Source organism: Fusarium verticillioides, chromosome 1, assembly GCF_000149555.1.
Source record: "Fusarium verticillioides 7600 chromosome 1, whole genome shotgun sequence".
NCBI lineage: Eukaryota > Fungi > Ascomycota > Sordariomycetes > Hypocreales > Nectriaceae > Fusarium > Fusarium verticillioides.
The window spans coordinates 2964994-2990592 of NC_031675.1; the positions used below are offsets into that span (position 1 = coordinate 2964994).

General features: G+C 49.0%; 5 protein-coding genes across 6 annotated transcripts; 2 read left to right on the forward strand and 3 right to left on the reverse strand.

Annotated features, from left to right (window-relative positions):
* Positions 1–41: 41 nt before the first annotated feature.
* On the reverse strand, positions 42–4460 carry FVEG_01084 (hypothetical protein). Of its 2 annotated transcripts, XM_018887874.1 has the most exons (3): positions 3577–4460; positions 2834–3470; positions 42–2746 (listed from the first exon to the last, which is right to left on the reverse strand). In XM_018887874.1, exons 1-3 carry the CDS (start codon positions 4092–4094, stop codon positions 533–535), a joined length of 3369 nt encoding a protein of 1122 aa, XP_018743685.1. In that variant the 5' UTR covers positions 4095–4460; the 3' UTR covers positions 42–532. The 2 variants fall into 2 exon arrangements, with proteins under 2 accessions (XP_018743685.1, XP_018743684.1); XM_018887873.1 differs by having other exon boundaries at positions 42–3470.
* A 2805-nt stretch (positions 4461–7265) lies between these two features.
* On the reverse strand, positions 7266–10657 carry FVEG_01083 (hypothetical protein). The gene is made up of 8 exons (XM_018887872.1): positions 10435–10657; positions 10026–10380; positions 9723–9978; positions 9018–9668; positions 8849–8968; positions 8689–8802; positions 8360–8641; positions 7266–8304 (listed from the first exon to the last, which is right to left on the reverse strand). Exons 1-8 carry the CDS (start codon positions 10599–10601, stop codon positions 7394–7396), a joined length of 2856 nt encoding a protein of 951 aa, XP_018743683.1. The 5' UTR covers positions 10602–10657; the 3' UTR covers positions 7266–7393.
* Positions 10658–11433: 776 nt separating this feature from the next.
* FVEG_01082 (hypothetical protein) lies at positions 11434–12467 on the forward strand (the record flags this gene model as incomplete). The annotated part of the gene is made up of 3 exons (XM_018887871.1): positions 11434–11491; positions 11968–11981; positions 12237–12467. 3 exons carry the CDS (start codon positions 11434–11436, stop codon positions 12465–12467), a joined length of 303 nt encoding a protein of 100 aa, XP_018743682.1.
* A 1998-nt stretch (positions 12468–14465) lies between these two features.
* Positions 14466–18839, forward strand: FVEG_14773 (hypothetical protein). Its single transcript, XM_018903759.1, has 2 exons — positions 14466–15891; positions 16831–18839. Exons 1-2 carry the CDS (start codon positions 15007–15009, stop codon positions 18268–18270), a joined length of 2325 nt encoding a protein of 774 aa, XP_018743681.1. The 5' UTR covers positions 14466–15006; the 3' UTR covers positions 18271–18839.
* A 356-nt stretch (positions 18840–19195) lies between these two features.
* On the reverse strand, positions 19196–24202 carry FVEG_01079 (hypothetical protein). The gene is made up of 2 exons (XM_018887870.1): positions 20072–24202; positions 19196–20021 (listed from the first exon to the last, which is right to left on the reverse strand). The coding sequence occupies exons 1-2, from the start codon at positions 23992–23994 to the stop codon at positions 19394–19396; spliced, it is 4551 nt and encodes a 1516-aa protein (XP_018743680.1). The 5' UTR covers positions 23995–24202; the 3' UTR covers positions 19196–19393.
* Between the last annotated feature and the right edge of the window lie 1397 nt (positions 24203–25599).

A 25599-nucleotide genomic window follows, 5' to 3' on the forward strand; every position in this document is an offset into this window, starting at 1 on the left:
TCACTGAAATCATATACATAAACGCGAGGCAAACATTCCGTCACAGATTTGATGTACTCGATTGTGCATTACAATTAAACTCGATTGATATACAACGGTCAACTTTCGGCTGGTCCCCATTCCAATATCTTACAATCCAACAGGTGCAAGCACCCGACAAACTCATAGTCAAACGAGAATACAAACATTATATATACCCAAGAATACACGTCCTTTTGCGGTCTGTGTTCGATGCAAAACAAGTATCAGCTCTTCAACACAAATGTTTCCCCAGTGCTCCTTTTCCAATGCACGCGTAATGTGAGCGCGACGATAGGTACCCCAGTAGAGTACCCCAAGACTATTCAAAGTCCGTGTAGAATGCGTGTCCAAGTCTTTGTTTCCTGGTCGCTGAGAATCATTACCAAATAATGATGATGGTGAAATCAGATAACTCCGCCTCGCTAAATGCAACATGGGCACCAACCGTGAAAGGTGCTCCCATCATGATACTCCAACCCATGTGGTCTTAATTATTTGTATTCCTTCTCTTTCAGACGCTGCCACTAAGCGTCTTAAATCTGTCCTCAAAGGATTTCATCTGTTCCTGCTCCAGAAGCTTCTGCAGGCGTCGGGTCTCGCGGACAGCGGCCTCTCGCTCATCTTGGAGGTTGAGTACCTCGATCTGAGCAGTGCTCATCCTCGCAACGACGTCCTGCATCTCCTGCTCAGCGTCCTCGAGTGCCTTCTCCAACTCAGCAATGCGGTTGCGAAGCACCTCCATCTGGGCGGCGTCCTCAAAAGATTTCTCGGGCAGACGAGGGGATCGTAGAGCGCCAGGGAATCGCGGTGATAGGGGGCTGAGGAGCGAAGGCTTGCGGTTAGCCTGAAAGTTAGGCGAACGAGGGCCGCCGAGTCCGGTGTTGTTGCTCATGCGCTGGAGCTGGGCATTATGCGCCTCGCGGATAGCAGCGATCTCCTCCTCGTGGCGGTTGACACGATCTTCAGATGCTGACTGAGCAGCAATCAGGTGCTCTTCCATAGACTTGAGGCGGACTTGCAGGTCAGCGATACGATCCGAGTTAGCCTTGCGATCGTTGTCGCCTCGCACGACAGCGTTAGAGAGACGCTCTCGGAGCTGAGCATTTGCAGCGAGTTGTTGTTGAACCTGGGTTGCGAGCTCTCCAACCCGACGAGCAGAGTCGTTAAGCTCGTCAGCAAGAGCGCGCTCGCTCTCGATTGTCTTGACCTCATATTCGCTCATTGTATCATACTGCTTTTTTAAACTTTCAACTTCGTGTTGGGCGGCATCCCGTTCAGAAACTGCAATGGACAGAGTGCGCTCTAATCGCTCGACAGCAAGCTGGGTCTTCTCATCACCAACTGTCTCATGCTCGAGCTGTTTGATTCTCTCGAGCGATTCAGCATAAGCAGCCTTGAGCTCGTTGTAAGCCTTGGCAAGTGACTCGGATGTGACCGGCGCCCTCAGGTTACCAAACGAGCTGCTTGCGTTGCTAGAGCCACTTGAGCGTGCGAACGATTCTGGAATAAGGATGTCCTTCTCCTCGAGTAGGTTGCGAAGCAAAGAAATCTCTTCTTCAGCCTTGTCCAAATCCATCTTCAGTCCGCCCAGGCCGCTTTCAACCTGCCACTTCTGCTCAAGCGCATCTTCAGCTCGGCGACGGAGAACATTGATTTCTGTGCGCAAGTTTGAGATTTCTCTTTCAAATCCAGCCTTCCTTGGAGATGCTGAGAGGAGCCTCTCTCGTTCGTTCTGTAGCATCCTGATCTTCTTTTCGTTCTCACGGTTCTGAAACTCTTGGCGGTCAAGTAGATTTTTCAGTGCCTTATGGAGGGCGTCTCTCTGGGCCTCGACGTCTTTTAGACGCTCAGAGAGGGCCTCTCTGGACTCGTTCTGTAGGTTCTTAACACTGTTAGACCGTGATAGACCAGAGGGTCGTTGGCCACGGAACGAGCCTGTCGCAACCGAGTTTGATCGGGCAAGGCCGCCACCGAAACCGCCAGACATAGCGCGAGACATGCGGTTCATTGAAGGCGTCGGAGACCCGGACCTCGATGAGCCTCGCAAGTTGTCGTATTCTTTCCTGAGCATATGAAGCTCTTGCTGCATTTTGGAAGACTCATAGGTCAAGTTCGAGTATTCAGCAGCCTCTATCTCGAGGCCTTCGACACGCGCCCTGAGTTGAGGAACAACTTCGTCTCGAAGGTTGTCTCGCTCACTGGTCGCCTCGTGGAGCTCTCCCCTGATGGCGTTGATGAGGTCCTCAAAATTGTTCTTAACAACACGCTCCTCAGATAGTCGCCTCCTGAGATCGCCGCAAGTAGTTTCGAGATCCTTAAGTCGGCCACTGGCATCCTGGTTGTTTAATTGCGCTTGGTCAATTTGCGATGCCTTTTCGGCAAGCTCTTTGATCTGGTGGTCGAGCGCTTTTCGTTTCCCCCTTTCATCCTGGAGCTTATTCGTGAGCTCTAATCTTATGGAAGCCTTCTCTTGTTCAGCCCTCCTTTGAATCTTCTCAAGTTCTTCTCGACTCGGTTCGGCTTCACTCATCTTTGCCGAACTATAACCCGAGTCGGAGTAATAATCGCTTGACCTCTTACCAGGAGCTTGAGGGTTGTTGACTTGTTCCTGGAGTCGATCTACTAGGTCTTCCAGATCCATCTCGCGCCGGATTGAGCTTGCCAGCTCGGCGCTGATGGCCTTTAATTCATCTTCCATTTCGTCGATTTGCGCGTAAGTGGGGGACTGTAAAACCGATGAGTATGAGTTACGAGAGCTCGAGATATCCGTCACGCTTGAAGAATCTTCGTGAATATAGTAAGGGTTGCTAACCGTAGAGTAGGGGGTATCATTGGCCACGCCGCGTTTGGAAGGTGAGATTGGCGATGATGTGGACGAAAACTCCGTCGCAGAGGGAGATGGCGATGGTGCTGCCCAGTGGAACAGAGAAGCAAATGGTGAATTCTGGCTCGGTGACTTGGGTAATGGCTTGTTTAGCTGTGGTGTTCCTTGACCTGAGGGGGAATTTGGTTCATCCGGTGATGTGTCGTAGTTCGCAACGTCAATTGTGACCTTGTCGAGTTTGAGATGTGGTGGTGTTGGCTTTGGAACAAACATGGGGGCGGGAGCGAGAGTCTGGTCTGATAGAGTATCGTCAGATGCAGGTGATCGAGTTCCTTGAACCTCTGTTTCAGAGCGTTCGGTCGGGTCGGAGGTTTTGGGAACAATGGCAGTTTCTTTGTCGATTGAATAAATCTTCTGACCCTTGTCGTCGTCGCTATCGCTCCCATCAAGGATGGTCTCAGAGGTAATGTCTGGCGCAGAATCTGATTTTGAGTCCGAGATCAAATCATCATACCCGTCCAGGACGTCAGAGAAGTCTGAACTTGAAATGGTAGGACTGTGTCCTGGAATGTTTTGTGATCTAAGATTTGTCGCGGCAAGGGACGCCAGGTTGGCGTCGGGATCTCTACCAGAGGAATCTCAGTTAGTCACATATTCTGAGGGATTGTCCAGTTGGGTATGTAATACATGTAGACAAAGGGACAAAGAATTAAGCAGAAAAGAGGACTCACGGGGCAGCTGGTGGTGCGGCGCGTTGCGCAGGAGAGAATTCGTAGAGGGTCGGGCTGTCAACTGAACAAGGTCTCGCGAATCTCTGGCTCGGCTTTCCAAGATCCAGAGGTGACGGCAAGGGAGATCCCGACGCAGAGTATCGCAATGCTAATGCTGATGCCGATGATGACAGAGGTTTGCGCTTAATTGGACCTCCGATGGGAGACTGGACGGAACTGGAGGGCGACGCAATAGAGCCGGAGACCGAGGACGAGCCGGGTAGGACGTCTACCGTCTGAGATCGAGCGTGTGCGGAGGAGGATTTCGGAGAAGGTGGATGCGGTTCTTTTTCGATTTGAAGCGGATGGGTTGATGGTGAGGATAATGGAATAGAGTTATCGGCAGGGACAAAAGAGGTTGTAGCAGATGTTACAGATGGGACGTCGACAGGAGGTGTCTTGGTATCAGAACGAGTATCAGAAGTCGCAGAAGGCTCCGTTACTCCAGACCCCGGAGCAGAGGCCAGGGCAGGTTCCATATTTGGAAGATATACCGGTCCTCGCTACGAGTCACCCAAAGGTACCGTACTCTACGGTTCGTGAAGTCCTGGGTAGTAGGACCGCGGCGGTAAGAGAGTGAAGCTGGTGTGTGTGCGCGATAGGAGGTGTGAAGGAGAAGAAGGGAGTGGGGGTGTGTGACGAGTGAGGCGACGACCTATCGACGGCTGACCCAGGGGTCACCAGCAAGCGATAGTGAGGTTCAGGTAGTATAGTGCAGTAGTAGCAGCAATACTAATGTCTTATCACCGGAATAAGGCCTCAATCACCAACGTGTGAGGGAGGAAGAAGTGAAATTTGGCCCCTGGGTTGAAGCGAAGGGAGCAAGAATGGATGGAAAACAAGCCCAGCAACTAAAAGAGAGGAGAATTGCGACGATGGCTGGGGACCATGCACAATAGTCTAAGCTAAGGTCAGGGGTCCGATAATTACAGCTCTATTAGCTCGGCCTCTCACCAGCCAAAAAGGGAGCTAACCCCTGATCCGCAAGCGTGAACTCCCCACAAGGCTTTGTGTTTGGCCAAAAGGCATTGAACTGGTTGGTTTGCTGATCTCTTGTGCGAGGGGCGAATTGGATCTCGGCAGAGGAACAAGAGGAATGGTGAGGCTTGAGAGCAGAGCCAACCTAGGCCCTTTGATGTCTTTCTTCGCATTGGGTCGCGATCAATAAAGGTATGACCAGTCAAAGACCGTTGAGCAAGGAAACACAATCTGTGACTGAAGAACGTGAGCGGGCTAATCAACCAATTGCAATTAAACGACCAGGGGTTATTTGTGGTGAAGGTGGTGACAAAGCCAGAGATGGTAGAGTACCTGCGCTAGCGCCATCACGCGGGCGCTACCATGACCAAAAACGTTCAGGGGTGTGAAGGTGATGGGCCAGATTCGATTGATTGCGCCGCGCAAAGAGCGGCATGTTCAGACCAATTCAGACCATTCAAACTCTTGCTGTGGATGTTAGTGATGCTACCTTGCAGATATTAACTGTCGATCGTTTTGAATGGACAATCCTTTGTCTCGGAGTGGTGCGGAGTACAGCTTCCACTGACGATATTTCATCATGCTCAAGTCCCCTATTCTCCGTCTTATAAACATCTTCTCACCTGGTTACCTATGGAATATTGACTAAAAAGAACGAGAGCGATCTATCATCGACCAATCTGTGGTCAATGCCTCAGGTAACGATTGGACAAGGCATGAACAAGGCTAAAACAGGGTTAATAAACATATCTAGAAGTTCAGGGATCATCTGTCCTTGGCCGCGTTCTTTTAAAAAGCATTGTTCCACGACAGCGCGTAATTGTGTTACCGTTATATCGTGGTGGCGGCTATCGAAACATTCTATGATTCTATGCATATGCAAATAGCCGCTTGTCAACGGATGAAACTCTTTCCTTTGTTTATTTCTTTCTTTTCTTCTTTTATGGATAAGAATGTTCAAACTTGTAGGTTCACTGGCTACTGCAATTGTTAAACAATTCGCTTGTGTAATATCAAGACAATGGAACCTTGATGATTCCCAGTTACTGCTTCAGTTCTACCGCCTCAAAGCCCAGGGGTCGTGAGTTACCCCCTGTCTAGCGCTTCACGTGCTCGACAGGGAGTCTAATAAACTGTTGGACAAAAATAAGAGAAGGCGTCTAACCCGCAGCAAACATCCACGAACCAACGTAGAGAGCCTCGATATCCTCCGTTGGCGTTTATTTTATTTTACGAAAATTACTTGTACCCCGGTTCGGCGCAGGAAACAAGCGGTGAAGATTGTGGAGGTGAACTAAGTTCTTGGTGTATGAACGAGGCATTTGACTCTCGTTTCGTTGATAACTTTTAATAGCACTCCCTAAAGGCACTTGTACGTAGTTGCATGAATTCAACAACTACAGGGTGTTTCCCTGCTGTGATCCGGTATTCAAATGGCATCTTCTTCCTAATAAGGGTCTTTTCATTTACTGTGATTGCCGACAGAAAACTCTATTGTTCACGGAAAGCCAATGTGTACTCGGCAATCAACGTGGAAAATACAATCGAACGATGTTGAATGTATACTATAAGCAGTCCATACAATAGTTTCTTATCATGCTCTCGTCTGGGCACTCTGTGGTATTCAAGCCAGGAGTTCCTCGAGTCATGGTAATTCCACATGTCTGTTGCATGAACCATTCCATCTCACACTAAGAAGTCTGTCGTGCAGCAGCACAACCCTTTCCAGCCACAAACTGATATGCACATTCATGCAGTTGTAGTTGTCGCTTGTACTTTGCAACTTCTGACTACCATTATGAATGGAGAGTTTCTTGTTGTCAAACGGTCGTGTCCAGCAAATACCAGGGCAAACTGCCGATCCTTACACTACACCACGAAGCTTCCGCTATCACGCAAGGATACATCGGAAGGCTACCAAAATCGACAGCAAATGCAACTACTGGCCTTGGTTTGTCTATCGAAAACCCTGATGATCATTCTTCCCCCCACTTACTCGAAATTAGGTGGCGCTCTGAGCGGCTCGTGGTCTAATGTTGATCGATCTGCTACTCCGTACTCCATAGTAGCCATCGTATTATGCTCCTCCAAGGCGACCTGAAGCATTGAAACCGTAGCGGCACTATCTTTACCGTTTCAGCAACGTTATTTCTGGAGGCCGTCATATCGTAATCTCCCATGGGGTATGGGGATAGGCTACCTCTCAAAGCTTGGTGTTGAGGTGATGAGTATAGGGTATATGTATTGCTTGCTCCGTAGCCAAAGTCGTTGATGGCAGTTTCGAAATTCAAGCCACAAATAACTATATGCAGTGTTCATTTAACAATTGGGTTCCTTTCAGGTACCGCTTGACGATAGAGGGTAGTCTTTAGTCACAAGCCTTTGATCTATTCCAATGGCTTGATGGTGAATGATGTTCACCTCTTAGTGAGACATCATAACTCTGATGGGCCGTTCCAAAAATTCGCCGAGCCCTTCGAACAGTCTAGCCAGGACGGAAATCGTACTAGTATCTGGACAGTGATAGTACCAATAACCAGGGAGGTGGATAAATCTCCGTCTTGAGAGGCTATCATGGTTGGTGAAAATATTCCACTACCGTGGGAGCTGTACAGAAAATGTAATTATGATGGACGTACAGATACACAAAAGGTCACAAACTTCAAGAGAGTCGCTAGATGGGCAATAGGATTCCTGTATTTAGTTATCACAACACTGCCAATAACTTATATGCTACCTGAATCCCATGTGTTTAATCCCATTACCAAAATATAGTCTACGCCTCCCTAACTTCAAGATCTCATGCAACGTGTCCCTTGGGAAGCAACGTCCATTGCCCTCCACAAGAGCACTTACGTTGCTGACCCAGAACAAATGTGAACCCAGAACGACTCCCAAACACATCCTCCATAACCGCAGTACATCTTGAGCACCGTCTCCACTGCTTATTCGGGGAGGGTCTGATCTGCATGCGCTTGAACACATCCACATACACCATGCCCCGTGCCTTCTTCGCCGCCAAGCTATGTTCGTCATCCTCGACTTCGAGAAGATCGTAATTCGCAAAGAACAACCGACCTGGAACTACAGTGTTGCGAAACGCGGGCAAGTCCGTGTTGAAGAACTTCTTGATGATCTGGAGAAACGGAGCAGGGGGCGCAGCTGAAAGGAGAATGGAGAGCTCCATCTGAACGCGGGCTGCCTTCATCGTCATATCCAGCTGTTTCCCTTGCGACTGGTTATTCTGGCTTTTAGCGAGGGATGGAAGGAAGATCTGATAGGCTTGTCGGATCTCATTACTCAGACCCGTGAGAAGAGTCTCGACCTCAGACACTTTGACGAGAGCTGAAGAGGTAACTTGTTGCATTGCCTGGTATGCCTGTTGTAGCTGAGGGGCTGCTCGACCGCCGGCCACACCCTCAACAACAGCCGATTGTTTCCGATAGAACTCGATAGCCCTGCCGCTTATGGCCTCAAGGTGCGCCAGTCTGCGGCAAATGGCCGAGAGAAACCCTCGACTAGAGGAGCTCATCAAGAAATGGAAAGCGACATTGTTCTTCTCGTGAAGATAAGGAGCAAGTTCATGGAAACGTTCGCGAGTCAAGAGCTCTTGGAAATGATTGTCATTCATAAGCTCGAAAAGACAATCCATGAGCCAAGCGATCAGATCCAGCGCCCACTTTGCACAGCCGACAAGTGTCTCAATGACTTCTGCATTGATGTAAGTAGCTACAAACAAACCAAAGGAGTAGGCAGTATAACTTACCAGGATCGTCAAGGGGGCTCAGCTTTTCCCTGACAGTAACTGGTGTATTACTAGCAATTGTGATGAGGACGACTACGTTCCGCACGTTCAGAAATAGCATCGAGAATTTGCCCTGGAAAGATCGTGGGTGAAAATCTCCGCGGAATCCGAGTGCGTTCATTATACTGAGGCAGTACTGCAGAGATCCATTTCTGACAAGTGAGTCATGATGGATCTCTTCAGAGTAATCGATCTGGATCTTCAGAATTCTGATAAGCTCGGTCACCAAATCCTGGACAAATCCTATTACTTGTGAGCAGGCGGGTGGGAATATCGAAAGGTGGACATACTCTTCTTGGTAGTATATGGTCGTACAATAGCAAGCAAATCATCGTAATTGTTCTGGTAGAACATTGACGGTGCAGCGGTCACGGTCAAAGCCGCAATGCTGCCACAGTATTGAGCTGCATATGGTTAGCAACTCACCAACCATCTCATTGCTCAACATACCATCGTGCATAGAATTTCCAATATCGCCCCCAGGGTAATGTAATTTGTTCCACTTGATCTTTCCATCTTCGCCCATTTGCACCATAGAGCAAAAAGTAGGAGAGAATGCAACTTGCTGGCCTACAACTACTGTTAGACAGGAGCAACATTCTGGGATATGCATACTTACATGGCCCTTCATCTGCGAAAGTCCAGCCTATTTGTCGAAGGTTCTGCACCTTATTCAACTCCTGAGTTGTGTATAGTTCCTCAAACGTCAGTCGGTCACGGTATTCAACAGTGCCATCTGCGAAAGCCAGTACTAGGATTTTGCCAAAACTAGTGGTTTGGAACGCAACCACAACCTTATTGGTAGTGACGGGAGCGACCTTCTGCAGCTGTGTCACCGCGGGTAGCTCTGAAGAGATGCTGTTTCGTCGACCTCCAAGCTGCTCATAGGCCGATGGCAAATTCTGCTTTTGCTCGATAGCTTCCCATCGATCAATAACACTCTGGCTCCCCTGACACGAGCTCTCAGTAGGAGTGCGTGATCGTGCAGTGACAATTAAAGGTAGTGTGGTGTTCTTGCCCGTGTTATCAACCAAAGAAGGAATAACCTCCAAGTGAGAGAGCTCGATCATGGATATGTCGAGGCTCGAATCACCAGGGCCACCTTGAAGCCAGTCTGTTGTGGCCAGATGTCTCTCAACCAGGGAAGGGCTCAGGTTCCCTGCGGGCCGGCTAGTCGCCTTGTCCGCTTGTGACGCCTGGCCCCATTGAATCTCGATTCTAATTAGTTTTAGCTGCTTTGAGGTTGTAGCAACCGCAAGAAGGAGATGTTCTGCCGGCTGTCAGTGACACACACACAAAGTTATGCGATAGTCCGGATGCCTACTCTTTTCGGATGCGAACGATGCATGTGTAATGAGTTCATCAGAAGCGCTTATACTTTCAAGTTCCATGGTGGTCTCCTCAAGTCGATTGGTATTCTGCGACCAGAACATCCTGATGACACCATGCGTTGTGATAGTAAGCAGAGCACTCTTGGCAGGGCTGGGATGGGTTGGTCCTCCAGCATGAACGAATGTGCTTTCATATGTATACCCATTGCCATGTTTCGTAGCTGGCCCATACATGACGTTATATGATGCCTGTTGAAAGTCAGAAACATTGAGAAACCTCTTCAAACAACACATACCTGCTGATTTGGAGGAGAAACATTAAGCCAGTAAGCACCGACGACAGTGTGCACATCATCAGTGGGGTCAGCGTCCCATTTCCGTTGAGGGAACGGGTGATTTAATGAGATAGAGAAACTGACGATAGAGACGCGACCAACAGCATCTATCACCGCTAGATCTGGGCTACTAGTACCAGCCCATACCAAATGAACGATGGGAATGGTGGGGAGCCCTTTAACAAAAGGGCACGTGGTGGGTTCACTGAGGTCCCAGGAGCCATCATCTGGGGAGCGTCGCAGAAAGCGAAGTTCAAGATTCTGACCATCAGGTGTGATGTTGGCGATCGATCCTGTTCTTGACCACGCTACAGTTCTATCCAGGGTTAGCGAAAACGTGTATAAGTGTCTGCAAGCTGGGGCTTCTTACTGGCAGCATCCTCGAATCCTTATATCGTCCATTCTTTGTTGAAGCTGTTTACTCTGCGCCCTCGCGGGCAAAGAGAGACCAACGTTATCGCCAAAAAGGTCATCTACATCGTTAAGTTCGACTGGCATCGGGTTATCCAGGATGAGCGGCATCTTTTCCGATGTCATCGGTGGTAGTACGGGGGGGTGGGGGGGGGGGGTATCAAGAAAGAATACTCTGCAAAAAACAATAGTTGGAAGTGAAGTTTTTACATCAGAATAAGAAGCATGATGAGTAAATGTATATAATGATTCAGTTATAGTTTTTGCTTGGTCCGCGGAGTCGCCCGAAGTTTAAGGAAAAAGGCTGAAAATAAGTTACAAGTAAATGTTGACTGAAGTAAGAAAGGCTGAGGTTGTCTCAAGGCTGAAGCCAAATGTCGTCCTGTAAGCTCTATCATTGGTTCGGAGCAGTTGATGGGTGGATGCCGAATGACCGTGTTTCAACCAATGAACGACACGACGCGTCTTAGTTTCCACGACGAAGGATCAAACACGCGTCTCGACGATATAGTAGGTTTGGGACTTTCATACGTTTAATAGGTATATTACTAATAAGAATGATATTATATCAGTGAATCATATATTTTCTGGCCCGTACCATTAACTTCTTCACTAAGGAGCTCATGGCTAGATAGACCTGAGAACATGACTATAAATCAGTCTCTTTTTGACAGACACTGACTTCAGCCACAACGGCGTTCGAATGCACCTCGAGCAGCGCCCTTTTCCAGATCCAAGATCCGGGATTCTTGTGCTACCATACAGGCCTGTGAGTTCAGGCATACGGATAAACTCTCAAAAGTGTACAAGATTCATTGGCCAATGCTGGCTCCGACCTCGATGAAAAGCACCCTCCACCACCTCGCCTGATTCGTTCTGAGGGCCTCCTTTGCATCCTCAACACGCCATCTAGTTCAGAAGCTGGACCTCGTTCTCTATCTGACACACCGGGAACACCATGTTTAACTCTACGATGGGATTTCGTCAGGCACTGGTGCATCTCGTAAACAGCCAGAGTTGGTCCCTTCACCGAAAGATGGAGCCATTCTTCCACCACAGACCTCCGAAGGAACGTGTATGATGGATCTCATATGCACGACAGAATCAGACCGCATGTTGTGGCGCTGAGGAGCGAAGCCTGAAGCCTGCATCGCATCGTCTGTGCTTCGTACGCCGTGATCCACACTCCGCCAAACAGTTTCAGGTTGATGTAGCACAACTAGACTACGTACACTATTTCCCTCGACGATAGAAACATACTCCATAATTCCCTACACCGCATCATGTTTCTAGTACATATGCGGTGTCTGATCCGTGATCGAACCTTTGAGCTTGTTATCTTCTTGTAGGGCGAATCCCACAACCCGAGAACAACCTGAGCAGAGTCCTCCCGAGGTCTTGAAAGAGTTTCAACTAATTCTGGAGCAAACATTCCACGGACCTCCATCACGGACGCCGATAGCGCATTGACTCCGATGTGACATCTGCCTAGTATATCTGAGTTTTGTAAGTGGTGACTGTCGACAGGTCCAGGACCTCTACAAGATCCATGCCTCCCAGATCAGGTACGAAACTCGAGATCAAGATGGAAAACCCCCGAAACTTAAAGAAGCATTCGATACATAAGGGTAAGGACACCGCCAATGCGGTAGTGCTTGCACTCTCAAACACCTGTACTTCGTATAAGAGGCCCTGTGTTTGTTGCACCGGTCATGGGTTGAAACTGCATACTACCATAGCATCTCGTAAACACACTCTGAGCAACCTAGGGCAAAGTCAACTCCAAAAGTATGCGTGACAACGTGTACTCGTGTCACCGGCATCATTGGTAGCAGGAGGTTAGGATTCGTAGGATCCAGATCCGTAACTGCCGAACCCCTTTCACAAGGCCAACATCACCGCTTCTACGGAGCTTCCGAGTGCTACCAGGGACAGCGGACAGCCAAAAAAGCGAGCGTCGTGATAGCTGCTTTGAACCCAAATCGGGGTTGAATGCGGCACAGCAAATGTATGTTCCAGGGGCTTGTTTCTGAGCTGAGCTGGTTGAGCAAGATATCGTCCAAAGGCAGCCTGTCATATTGTCGGCCTACGCTACTCGGCGGGCTCTCCGAGAGATCTTCAAGAATAAATTCTACAAAGTCGGGTCAGATTCCCAAAGCGATATGGCTGGTTGGTGGGTTTAAAGTCAATCTGACGGAGCGCTTCAAGGGTCTTACTGCGAAGTGAGTTGGCTTGTGACGGGTGGTAGTAGGCCTCGCTTAAACATATTGAACAGCGAAGTACCCTGCTTGTCAGATATCAGCCCTGGCACGCCGTAGCATGATAGCGTTGCATGGGGATCTGTCACTTGTGTGAGCTAGGAAATGTCTGGAAGTGATGGGCATTACCAATGCCTCAAGCAGGCAGGTGATTGCAATCATTAACTTGGTCCCTTGTGGGGGTGATGAATTGGAAAGCTGGAAATAAGGTGGATAGGCCGACAGGTTTATATTGATCGGTACCAAGCAGCCGATGTCTACCCAGATTGCTGCGCGGGGACACCTAATAATAAACAATCACTGGGTTTTCATGAACTCTTATCATCTGTAGAGTTGAGGTGGTAAGGTTACCCTGGCACGTCGAGGCACACCAGTGAGCTGTACACGAGTTAGTCAGTTATGCTGACTATTATGATCATTATTCGCCGTCGATATATGTAATAACCAGGCAAGCCAGACATGATATGATGTGCGGTGCGTGTCGGAAACTTAGCTGAACACGTCTATATCATAATGGAACCAAAAAACGTGGATCTGCATATATTTGCTTTTTTTCAGGTCGCTTCAGGTGTGGCCCTCCCATCGACATTCGTCTTGCTTGCTCTAGCTGTGGAGGCCATGGAAGAAGCCCGATGATGAATTGCGGTCTTCAAGTCATAAACTTCAGTGCCCCAGAAATGAACTACTTGTACCTAGGTAGTTAGGTGGTTGAACCAACTCAGGGGTAGAATAGTGGCTTCACCCTCAATCACTCACTCACTCGATTGTGACACCCGGACTGAAGCCCCACTCCAGTACGCGAACTATCTTGACTTATTATCCGTAAAAGCCTTGGTGATACCCAATGTTAGAGCTGCTAGACTATTCGAGACAGTCCGGTCACGGCGCCTGAATGAATGTCAGCATAAACACACCCAGTCAGGTACCGTGCAGATTGTAGCTGCACTTGACCTAATGGAGGTTGGCTTATCGACTTCTGTGCCCGGAAACTTGGGACTCCGCTGCACTGCTCGACCCAAAGGCTAAGCAGATTGGCTTTTGGGTTGGGTCTTTGGGAGGGTGGGTTCACCGTTCATGAACCGGTGTTGCCAGGGAGCTGGGTCCAGTTCCTCCTACAGCACGCACACTGAGCACAGCACAGCGTTAAGCCAAGCTACAGGGATCGAGGTTGATGGTGATGGGACGGGCATCGACATATTCTGAAGCACCGCCGTGATTTCTGAGCAGAAAGTGGTCGTATCCATCCATGCCTGCTCGCTAGGGACTTGTTCCATACGAATCTGGCCTCGATGCTGGAGCTGACGCCCATTAAGACACGACACAGCAGCACACGACACCACGACGCACGGCACGGAACGGCGCGACCTTTGGACTGAGGTTTGGTTAAGTCTTCGGAGTATTATTACTTCGAATTTTGTGTTATGTATGGACCAGGTATCCGTAGTTGACCGGACTTCTTTTCCTCCTTCTTTTCCTCTCTTTCTTCCATCTCCAATTGTGCCTGTGATATGTGCACTTCATCAGGTACGACAACGCATTTTGACGCCAACCTACCAACCAACCTTTGACGTCAAAGTCACATCGTTGATTTCTCTATTGCCTCGGGCGCTTTCCCACCCCTATAGGACGTTCTCTCACCGTTGCTGAGAGCTAATTCGAGCTGGCCCTTCGAGCAATTGGCAAATTCCGTGCCTGCCACTCACTACCGTGCTGTCCCTTACCTTAAGTACTTTTTAGTTGAGGCTTGGCTCTTGTACCCGCTTAACCAAGATTGAAGCCGTGCTTGCCCTTTTTTGATCTCTATTTACGGCACTTTTACAACGAGTCCTCGGGAATTGCATTCGCTTATGATGATATGCTTTGACCGTTGAAGCATATCGACAAGGCACGAGCAATAACAGCATCTTCCACCATTTCCGATCTGCCCTTCGTATCGACTGTTCCCGAATCGACACTTTGTTTACTGCAACTCTCCTCCTTGCAAACCTTCGCCCTCGATCGGCAGCCGTCTCGTCTACCGGTAAGACACTGTCAGCCGAGTGTCAATCACATCCCCAAGGTGAGGTAAGGGACGAGGAGTCTAGGGCCGGTGCCTGCGGGGGGCCAACTTGACAGCAGTGGACCTTGCATCGCCGTTCCTTTCCGATTGCCTCATGATCAGCAGTCACTAGGTACTGGTAGCTATTCGGCCTCATCACCACACCCTGTCGCCAAATCTCGACAACCCTGCTTCGCAGCTCTAGCACGAGCCGAACTCTCAACTCGACTTCGTCATGAGCCAGGGTGATGGAATTGCAGCGTTGGATTCAACCCTGGGATGGAACGAGGATCAATGGCCAAATCGAGCTGAAGCAGTGGTGGCTATTGACAGCAATAGCATGAATGCAAGAGATAGCGGCAGCGTTAATAGCCAGGGCCCAGGCTGTCCTGATGATATTATGAGCTTCTTCGACAACGAGACTCTCTCCTCGGGTTCTGCAAGTTTATCTCAACCTCTTTATCCTAGGCCTCTGCATCATTACCCGAATCAAACGAGTCACATCAACAAGAGCCGCATACATGCACAACCCTCGCATGTGTATGCACCCATTTTCGATGCCATGCATTCTCTACAGCGCCCAAAGCCACCACTGCAGCCGCAACGCCAACGCTGTGTTCCCACAAGGCTCGACACTAACGGTTCTACGGATACCAGCGCCATCGATCAAAGCCAAGGCCTTGGAGACCACAGCTTTTTGCTGCCTTCTCGACCCATGAGCATTGCAACTACAGATGTGACGACCACGAAGGATGATCCAACATGCAGTAACTGCTTGTATCGCGCCTGGGCAGAAGAGGAGCAGATCGAGCTGCGCATACATTCAGAGACAGATCATGAAACCGATAATATGCGACACAACTCGCAATATCATGACTTGCTTAGCGAAATCGATACCGAGTGCCTCTTCCCCGACGATAGTCTCACTGCAGATCACCGTCCATCTTCTTCTCGCAGTCACCTACTTCAGTGGCGACGGAGTCCAAGCGCTGCTGCGTCCACTTCCTCAAAACACCAGAGGGTATCTTCTGATGTCCAGCCTCCTACCACAGAAAATCGGCCATCGGCGACCATTACGAGACAAGAATTCGAGGCTCTTCCTCCAACAATCCAACGAAAAGTAAGTTCGTGGCTTTCATTATTTTGCGGATCCCTTGCCGTGTGTCCCATATTTTGTTTCTCACGGTCTGCTTCGATACCACCCTAAGGGAGTCGAAGCAGACGAAGGTTTGATGCCCCTGAGGGATGCGATCAATCGATTTCTCATGCCACTGCAGTCCTCATCACCTTTTGCTTTTCCAAACGAAACAAGGTTTCACATTTCGACAAGCGTCTCTGCGCACCTCGTATGGGTTTTGGCTGTACGAAATCAATATGACTTGGCGAGGTTGTCTACCGTACTCTATGTACCTGTCTGCATATGGGTCCTCTTGCAGGTGCCGGGGGCTAGTCATTGCCTAATTGTCAAATCGAGGAACTCCCAGGGACCTCGAGAGGAACGGGGAACCATCAGGAACCGCTAGAAGAAGCCACTGTCCAATACCCATGTCTTGTCCTTGCCCTGTCTGGTTTGGCTCGCGGTGGCCGTTTGGGCGGCTCCACGCGCTTCGTCCGCTCAGTGCCTAGCCATTGGCCGACCCTCCCTTGGCTTGTCAACGCAACCCCTGATACAAAGCACACAGGAGCAAGAAAGTGCTCTCTTTCGCTCAGCAATCACGTCCACACCCAACCCAAGGCGTTGTGACGACGCCCTAGACGTGCAGTTCCTGGATGATCCATGCCATCCGGTGCACCAACGTGCTTGTGTACCAGCAATCACCAGGCGTCATACACCCAAGACATTCGAGCCGTGCCCCACGAGCCTTTTAGTCGACGACTCTGCATTAGCTCTGCCGTTTCGTTCCTGAATTGAGACATAACCATTCTCGCCCCTCTTCTATACCTTAAGAACCAGGGTTTCCCCTTCAATGACTTATCTACATTTTTGTATTTGCTCTATTTAATCGCTACATTCGCCGTACTTACTTGTTGCCTCGTACTGAACTTTTCTCTTTAACAGTACTTCTCAACTATCGAGCGATCGCAACTAGCTCAATCACCCGACCTAGGACATTGTCAACGGCCCGGTAGCGTCGGACAAGATCAGCTTCTCTCCCCTTGGTCATCACTCCCCAAACCTAGAGGAAGCTACGAGCACCAAGAAAGGCCCATTACTTCGGATGATTCTATCTTGCGCACAGATCGTCCACGAATTGCTGAAACGGACCAAAAATTCTACGCCAACCTTCCTGAAAAGATAAAACGCCGCCACCTTACTGAGGAAGAGCTCCAGTTGGCGTATAAGTCACAAAATACTTCCAACTACACGCCAGAAGTAGCATCGAATAAATTCGATATTCCACCTCAAGAGGTCAAAATGCCGTCGCCACTCCCAAGTCCTCGATTGTCTGAAGGAACGTCACCGTTCTCGGGTATTCTGTCCAGGCAAAATGACAGAGCCATGACGAGCTCAGACATCAAGCGTTCAGATTCCTTCTACGACAGTTTCCGATGGCTTGACGATGAAGATGGTTTGGATCTCCGTTTATATCTCGATGACTATCATATCAACCTGCGAGAAGAGATACCGGTTCCAAACAAGAGCCGAAGACCATCGTTTCGACGTCACTTATCAATTAATAAGCTGCCCTTTGGAAAACCCTCTGTCAATGGACTAGGAGAAGGCCCTGCTTCTCCCACCGCTTTGCCTCCGTCTGCCCCCCACAGCTCCAGTGTTGGCTCATCTGGCCATGTGCGGAAGAAGTCTCGTGCTCGCGCGCTGTCGTTGATATCTGCCAATAGACAAACACCCTTGGCGTCTCCCTCTCCTTTGACCCCACCCCTCGACCCTTCTGCCGCTCATTATCGAGACCCTGAGGCTCGAAAGAAGCTTCGAGCTTATCTCGCTTCACCTCAGAAATTTGATGAGGCCATTGAGTTTGGATTCTCTTCCAAAGATGGACCCCGACCACAAACGGGATTGATCAAAGCCTCCGCATACGAGCCGGACAGGTTGCGAAGCTTCCTAGAAGATGATAGATCATCAAGATACAGCGACGATGCTTCTGCAGCTGAACCTGATTCTCCAAAAACTCCTCAATTGTTCGACAAGACACCGCATATTCGATCTCTACGAAGTAGCAACGAGCACTCATCATACTCAAGAGGAGAGAAATCTATATACGACCCAGCAGCGAGCCGAGAAATGACACTTCGCATGACCTTAACACGGCCAGATCTTCGCCAAAGCGAGGATCAGATCTATGGCTGGAAACAGGCTGGTAGTCGAGTGAGCTCAAGCCGTGGAGATCACACACCTAGTCCAGCATTGTACGCTCGTGAAAGCAACCCCAAACAGAGCATTGAAAGACAGCTCGCTGCTCTAGACCAGTGGGAAGATCCTGTCGATCATGATAACCGCACCGTGAGAAGATTCTGGAATCGAGTCAAGCGGTCATAGTCCGAGCCACAGCGCAGCCACCTGCAATGGTGCAACCAGCACCTAGGCGTTTCAGGTTATATAAGAAATCATGTATTGGCCATCAATTTTTGAGCAGCAGGCATTATCTCATACATTCTTTTGTTTTTTCTTTAGTATCAAATACCCCAAATCGTTTAATTGCCATCTTAGACCTGTCGCTACATCGCATTTGCTATGGTCCGGTTCAAATACAGGTATTGCATGAGCAAAACAGTCTCGGTTACTCATTGGAAGGAGTTGAAGGAGTAATATTATGGCGTGTTCTCTGTTTTGAGAAATAATCTTGACCGCAATGGCATTAAGCACATGAATATAGCAAAGTCTTCTTTTCAGACTGCAGCATCGCAAGCATGGCGCAAACGGGGATTGGAATTGCAAAAATAAATCGAATATGATGGACATATAGCTCAGAGCTGCATGGGTCTATCTGTACAATACCACTTAGTGACATGAACTACATCTCAATAGACTAGAGGTAGTGCCTTTGTGACTTGTCATAGTTGTCGAAATCCTTCAATTACACTATTCGTGCAATATCTCGAGAGCCTTGTCCCAGTCCACTGGACGTTATAACATGATCTGTTATCAGCCAAGCAATCAAATTCTTCGTCATGCAGCCAGCACGGATATATCACACGGCAAGTGTGATACCCGTGCATCTGTCACCAAGCCATGAGCTTTTTCGCACAAGAAATGACCGGAACGAATATCCACTTCCGGTCACTATCTCCTTGCCTGTGCCTCAGATAGTTCATGCAAGTCTTAGCTGGCATGTTTGAGCTGAATGATGACTGTCAGCACGATGTTCAAGGGATGAGAGCTGGAGTATGATGAGTAAGATCATACCCTATCCGACGATAAGTATGTCTCATTCTTCCGCGTGCAGTGAGTTACGGAGTCATGGCACATTCAAAGTGATAATTATACCATGTATGTCTGACTTTCTGTTCTGTTTCTCATGCTATACTACCAGTCCTCTCTGTTTACCAAAACGCTCCTATCATTCCATCGCATTCATCTTTTCCGCAAAAAAAGTTCTCCCAATAAGACACCATATCATAGTACAGTCCTGGTTCACGTCGTAGCTCGTACGTTCTTCTGCTCAAACCTCTTCGTCGCTCTCCTCACCAAGTAGCTCACCCTCGTCGTCGTCGACCATGGAATAGTCACCACGCCCTCGGGCGAAGCTATCGCGTGTGGTATATCGTCTTGACCAGTTGCCTCCCCTGCTTCGGTTTGATACGCGCTCGTAGACTCCAGTGGCGGATCGCCATATGGAGGTCAAGACAAGTGGCAGGGCAGCAACAACAGCTGCCAGCGCTGAAATGGCAATAACGGGATACTTGATCCAAGGCTGCTCGCTGTCAAAGGTTGCACTGTTATCACCCAGTCGGATCTGTCCAAATTTGCCGCTCCAGTTGCGCCAAGCATACCAGCCAAAAGCGGCTGCCAGTCCGATGGGGATGATGATAGCAAAGAAAATAGCCCAGCCTGAAGTGCCACGCTTGCGTGCAAAATCCTCCTCGTGTCCTGCACAGGCGTGCTCTGTGGAGGTCTTGTCCAGCTCTTGGCCACCTTCGCAGGTGGTCAAGGGGATGCGACGATAACCTGTAGGGTCGAAGTACGAAGTCTCATTGGGATGTTGCTTACACCACTCCTCGCCCGAGATGGCATCATGATCCGGAACCAGACTGCATTGTCCATGGTTGTCTAGTTCGAAATTATATGCACTGAGAATGATTAGTTTATATTCACAGGGATGTTCAACTGTAATACTTACCATTCAAAATCTCGCCGGGTACACTCGCAGTTTTCGTATTCTCGCAATCGCGACATGCTTGCCTGATTGTAGCACTTGCGATCCGTCTTCTTTCGCAGATACTTGGCCTTATGTCCGAAAAGGCAGTCGTCGTTTTGGAGGGGATGCTTAGGAGACCAGAGATCGTAATCTGAAGAAGGATCATCGGAGTACTTGCATGGCTGATTTGTGAGTCCTGTAAAATCTAGGTTGGCAGCGAAGAGTTTCTTGTCATCTGTCTGGTACCACACCAAGAAGTTTCGTGAAGTTCCACTATGGACAGATGTCAAGTCTTGAATGGTTACCTCCTTGTCGGTGAACTTGTAGTCAGTCCAAGTATTGCCCTCGTCGGTTGAGTAAGAGACAATATTTGACTTGATCTTGTTCGTCTGGGTAGCACGCTGTGCGAGCACAATGATCGAGCCCTGATCACCGTATTGCCATGTCCATACACCCTTCTTGACGCTCTTCCAGTTGATTCCGCCATCAGCTGACATGAACGTATCGGCATCCTTGACATCTCCAAGGCTTGGTCCAACGTTTCCATAGCCAAAGATCAGGCCAACGGCAGTGCTTGCTGAGAAAGTTCTGCCCTTATTCTCTCGCTCTGTGTAGTGATGTAGATGAAGAGCGCATTTGCTATCACCTGAGGAGCTGCATGGATAAGACTTGCCATCTGCACCCTTTGATGGAGGGGGGAGGAAACCCCATTCGGCGCCATCGTTGTGCGAAATCTTTGTCTGGATCACCTTCTTTCCGTTCTTGTCATCAGGGTTTGAAACAGAATTGATAAGGGTGACGCCCTCAAGACCCGCGACTTTTTCAAAATCCACGTAACCCAGTTCGTCTGAGTTGACGTTGGATGCACTGAGGACATATGTGGTACCGTTAGAATTACTCTTGATTATTGAGCCACGGCGTCGGCCTTCAGAAAGATCAGTGGCGACAAATAGGTTGACGGCGTGGTTGGAGCTGTCAAGAACGGTGTACAATGACGAGTGAGAATCGTGAAAGTTGCGCGGAAATTGGGCTGCCTCAAAATGCTTTCCGTCCATACTAGCAATGGCTTGCAGGCCGGCGCTCTCCTTGCCATCCTCAATAACCTCATCCGTGGCGAGGATGAACTCATTCATAGTCGCAAACGCCGCAACCGTACCGTTATGGATAATCCTGTCGTCCTCAGAGAAGTCCTCAATTGTGACAATGGTTTTGTGGTTGTCAGCATTCTCGTCCTTGTGGACGAGACAGACGATTTGTTTCTGAGCGCGGAACTTGAAGGCAGAGTTTCCTGTGAACTCGCACTTGGTCGCGTAGCGTTGCAGAGTCTTCCAGTTGTCACCACGATCAGTTGAGATTGAGGCTTCAGGGTAACAATCCTTGCTACCCGCAACGTCACCACATCGCTTTCCGATCCAGATCATCCAGTCCTTCTTGTCTGGATGGAAACTCATTGCGGCACCTGGATCAGAAAATGGCGTCTTGAAGCTGTGAAAGCTATGACCGCGGTCAATGGTATAGATGACCTTTTCAGAATCTGTATGGAAGAAGACGACTTCCCTGAAGTAGGTATGAGGGATCAGGGCCAAGATATTCTCCTCTTCAAGAATGCGCTTCCAAGTTTTGCCATGATCAGCTGTGATCCATAGCTTGTTTTCCACTTCGACTTTACCGTCAGGTAGCCTATCACCAATGGGTCGAGCAATAACAACTTCGCTGGTAGGGCTCTCAGATTCGAGACCCATGAGGTAAAATTTCTGCATGTCCTTGCCTTTGATGTCCGCGAACTCATTGGTCTTGAGCGAAATTTCACCACTGGCCGGAGTACCAGGCGTTGAACCGCCACCGGAACTGCCGCCATCGGAGCACTTGCGTTCAACTGGGTCATCCTTCTGAGAGCCACTCTTTCGAGTACATGTATTTCCTGGAATAAGGCGCCACCCGGACGATCCCTTGAAAGTCTCATCCTTGCCCTTGCAAGAGCCTTCTGGAATAGGAACTGGCCCAACCTTCTTACAGACCTTGTTGTCATCGGGGTCCCTCTGAAAGTTGTAGTCGCATTCAAAGTCGGCATCGGTACACTCGCAGTTCTCTATGACGGGTTCAGGGTCACGGAAATCGGCCTTGAGAAAGCAATCTGCCGATTTCTTGCGGCGGTTGTATGTCTGCTTGTGACCCATGATGCAAGTTGGCGCTCCCTTGTCGTCAACACGTGCATACCATGACTCCATGTCCTTACTCTCGCAAGTGCGCTTCTCCATGCCCTCAAAATTAATGGCAATCATGTGAAAAGTTCTGTCCTTCTCACCAACAAGCAGAAACTTGAGACTCGTCGAATCCTGAGTAGTTGTCAGAATAACAGGCCTCACCTTCAAGCCATCAGGGAGCGGGGCGGACTCCCAGTTTTCTCCATAGTCAAAAGAGAAGGAAATCTTATCGACGTCCTCCTTGAGAGAATCTCTGGCAGCGACCAAGATACCGCCTGTGTCACCAAACTCATATTTGTGAGGGCCCTCAAGCGCCTTTTTCCATGACACGCCAGCGTTGTCAGAAACATAAAGATTGGAACTCTCGAACTCGCCGAGTGCGGCGCCCGTGTTTCCATTGCCCATAACAAGACCAGGGGCCGGGCTCGAGAAGATGCGCCCGATATTGTCAATGTCTGTCATTGAATGTAGGTGAATGCGGTCTTGTCCAGCTTTGACTGGCTCAAAGGTTCTTCCATCGTCGAATGTAATCTGTGTCACCACAGCTTTCTTTGCATTCTTTGCATCAACATCCTTGCCGTTTTCGACCGTGTTGACCAGGAAGATACCTTGAATTCCGCTGATTTTCTCGAAATCGACGTGGCCCTTGACATTGCGATTGGTGTACGGGATGTTCTCTGTAAAGTATGTACCGTTCGAGTTGCTGGTGAAGATGACACCCATAGGGGTGGACGGGTGAGAAGTCATCACGTCAACTTGAATGCTGTAGTTGGTGCTTTCGAGGACCGTGTAAGCTTCCTGGTTAATCTTGTGGGAATGGTCATGGCTGTCGTCTGTGGGGAACATGGCTCGGTGCCAGAATTGAGCATCACTGGTAACGAAGAGAGTCATCTCATCACTGCCAGTGGATGACGAGGCAAGAAGAATAAAGCTCTTGACGGCTGCAATGCTAACGACGCCAGTTACATCGCGGTGACCGTCCAAACTTGGCTCGAATTCGTCGAATTTTCCCCCACTGCCCTTGGCAAAGAAGTTATCCGAAACGCACAACTTCTGGCTTGTTTTGAAGAGACTCAGAGGGTCGGTAACGATGCAAAGAATTCTGGTCTTGTCCAGCTCAGCATCACCAGTTGTGAACTCTCGGTTTGTCTTGGCCCACCAGCAACCTGAGGTGCTGGGACGCAGCTGCTGCACAGTCTTGAAACCATCAATTGTATATGTTGTTTCCTCGTCGCAAAAGATTCCATCGCAGTTCATGCCGTTGAAAATGATGCGCTTCGGGTCGCCAGCGTGGAAGACAAGAGTATCGGGTTGGAAAGCACTCGGCATCGTGCCGCTGCTGAATTCACTCCAGCTTTTGCCACGGTCTTCGGTTTTGTAGTGCTTCCGATCTTTCGTGAGAACAAAAGCAGAATTGGAATCGAAGGGGTGAAGGTACAGGAAGGTTGCGCTTCGGTCAGGGATGTCAGGGACTTGGGCCCATGTTTTGCCTGCATCTTCGGACCTCCAGATGTTTCTCTCCTCGATATCTTGGAAGACAACGACGTCACTATCCTCAAAGTAATTCAGGTTGAGAGGAGGATGCCTCGCGACGGAAGCGTCGACCGTCGGCTTGTCCTGCTTTGCTGCCACAGCTGTCCATAACAGAGAGAATATGAGGGCGCGCCATGAGAGTGCGGCCCAAGCTGAGGACCTCATCATTGCGGCTGAGCTTGCAGTAAAGATATCATGAAGAAGCAAACACAGCCGGAAGGTGCGAGGATCTGGCAATTTCGTTAGAATTCGTGCAACAGAGAAGTGGCTGGCTCCGAAGTATCGATTGCAAGTCGTGTCTGAAACGTGTTGATGAAGTTTATCAGAGGTAGGACACTTTGCTCCTTACGAGTTAAGGTTACGAGGCACGTCAGCAATGAGGCGGCAGCTGTTTCGCCCGGTTGGTGTGGCGTCGAGCTTCGCCACACTAACGTTGCTCCCCTCGTCAGTCTCTTGGTGAAGGCTGATGCTCTGATGAAGATAAGATTATCTAAAGTACCTACCTACCTTGCCTACCTAGGTATGTGCTGTAAGGAAATGATTCGCAAGTACAATCTGCTGATAGAGATCCCCGTATCGCCTGTCCATGTAGCTAACATTATTCGTTCCTCCTTTTTTTCACTTCAACAGTGCTGGAATGCATGGAGTGGCGCTACCAGTACATACCTGTCTAAATGCCATGTTTGGAAGATCGCATTCTTGACATGGATGATCAGTGAATAATCTTGAACTACCTAGAGCAAACTAAGCATTCAAATGATGACTTTGATGATATGAAATTCCAGTGATTTATATGTATTGTGCAATGGCGAACACGCCGAGATCGAACCATCATGTTTGATGTGAAGGCGAAACTCTCGGCATCACACATGAGGCGTTACTTTGTCCCTTTTACTGAATTGCACTATGAATTCGTGAGTATCAGACATTATAGCATACGTCAGCCTCTATATTATCTACTTAGCCCATGATGCTTCTGAAAACACACTCCTTATGGATAGGTGCAGGCTCAAGAAGGTGCCAATTTGACAGCAGCATCCAATCCGTGACGTTCGTAAAGCTGAGTTATAAGTATATTTGAGGTAGGTAAAACAAGTGCTACCAAGCCACATCTTCCACGCCATATATTTCATGGCCAATGGTTTTGTGATCAACATTACGGTACACCATTAGAGTGAGCCAGCTCTACCACGGGCCATTGCCTTTGATAGCAATAACCAGATATTCCTAGATAGGAAAGGTGTATCAGAAGAGCTGAAACGTTGTGGAGTAGCGAGGTGATGCGGCCCCTGGTTTCGGCACGGGGCTCCGTATTTCTCAGGTACGGTACATTAGTCTCACATGAAAGCCATGCCCGTTTGAGATGTAGACTCAAGTCGGAGCAGAGGCGGGTGCAAGCATAGTAAGCATACATTATCGATGCATTGATGTGATTCCAATACAGTGATATTTCGCCACCGAGTCGTAATGAGAGCGGTCATCAGCATATAATGGCACTAGCTTCAAAGTTATTGAGATTTGTGATAAGAGTCAACCTGACCTTGATGTTCATCCCGTCAACAAGTGGGACTCGAGGGCAAATGGGTCCGTACCTGGGCTAGCCTGGGCTATTAATCCTTTCACGACATGGCCTACTCTCATGAAGCAAGAAAACATTGGACGCTGGTACAGGGTGTGAAAATAAATTTAGCAAAGAGTGCCATAAGCTTAGGCAAGATTTACCTAACTGTTTTTATCGCTTAGGTCAAGGTCCCGAGTTTTCTTTTCTCCCCT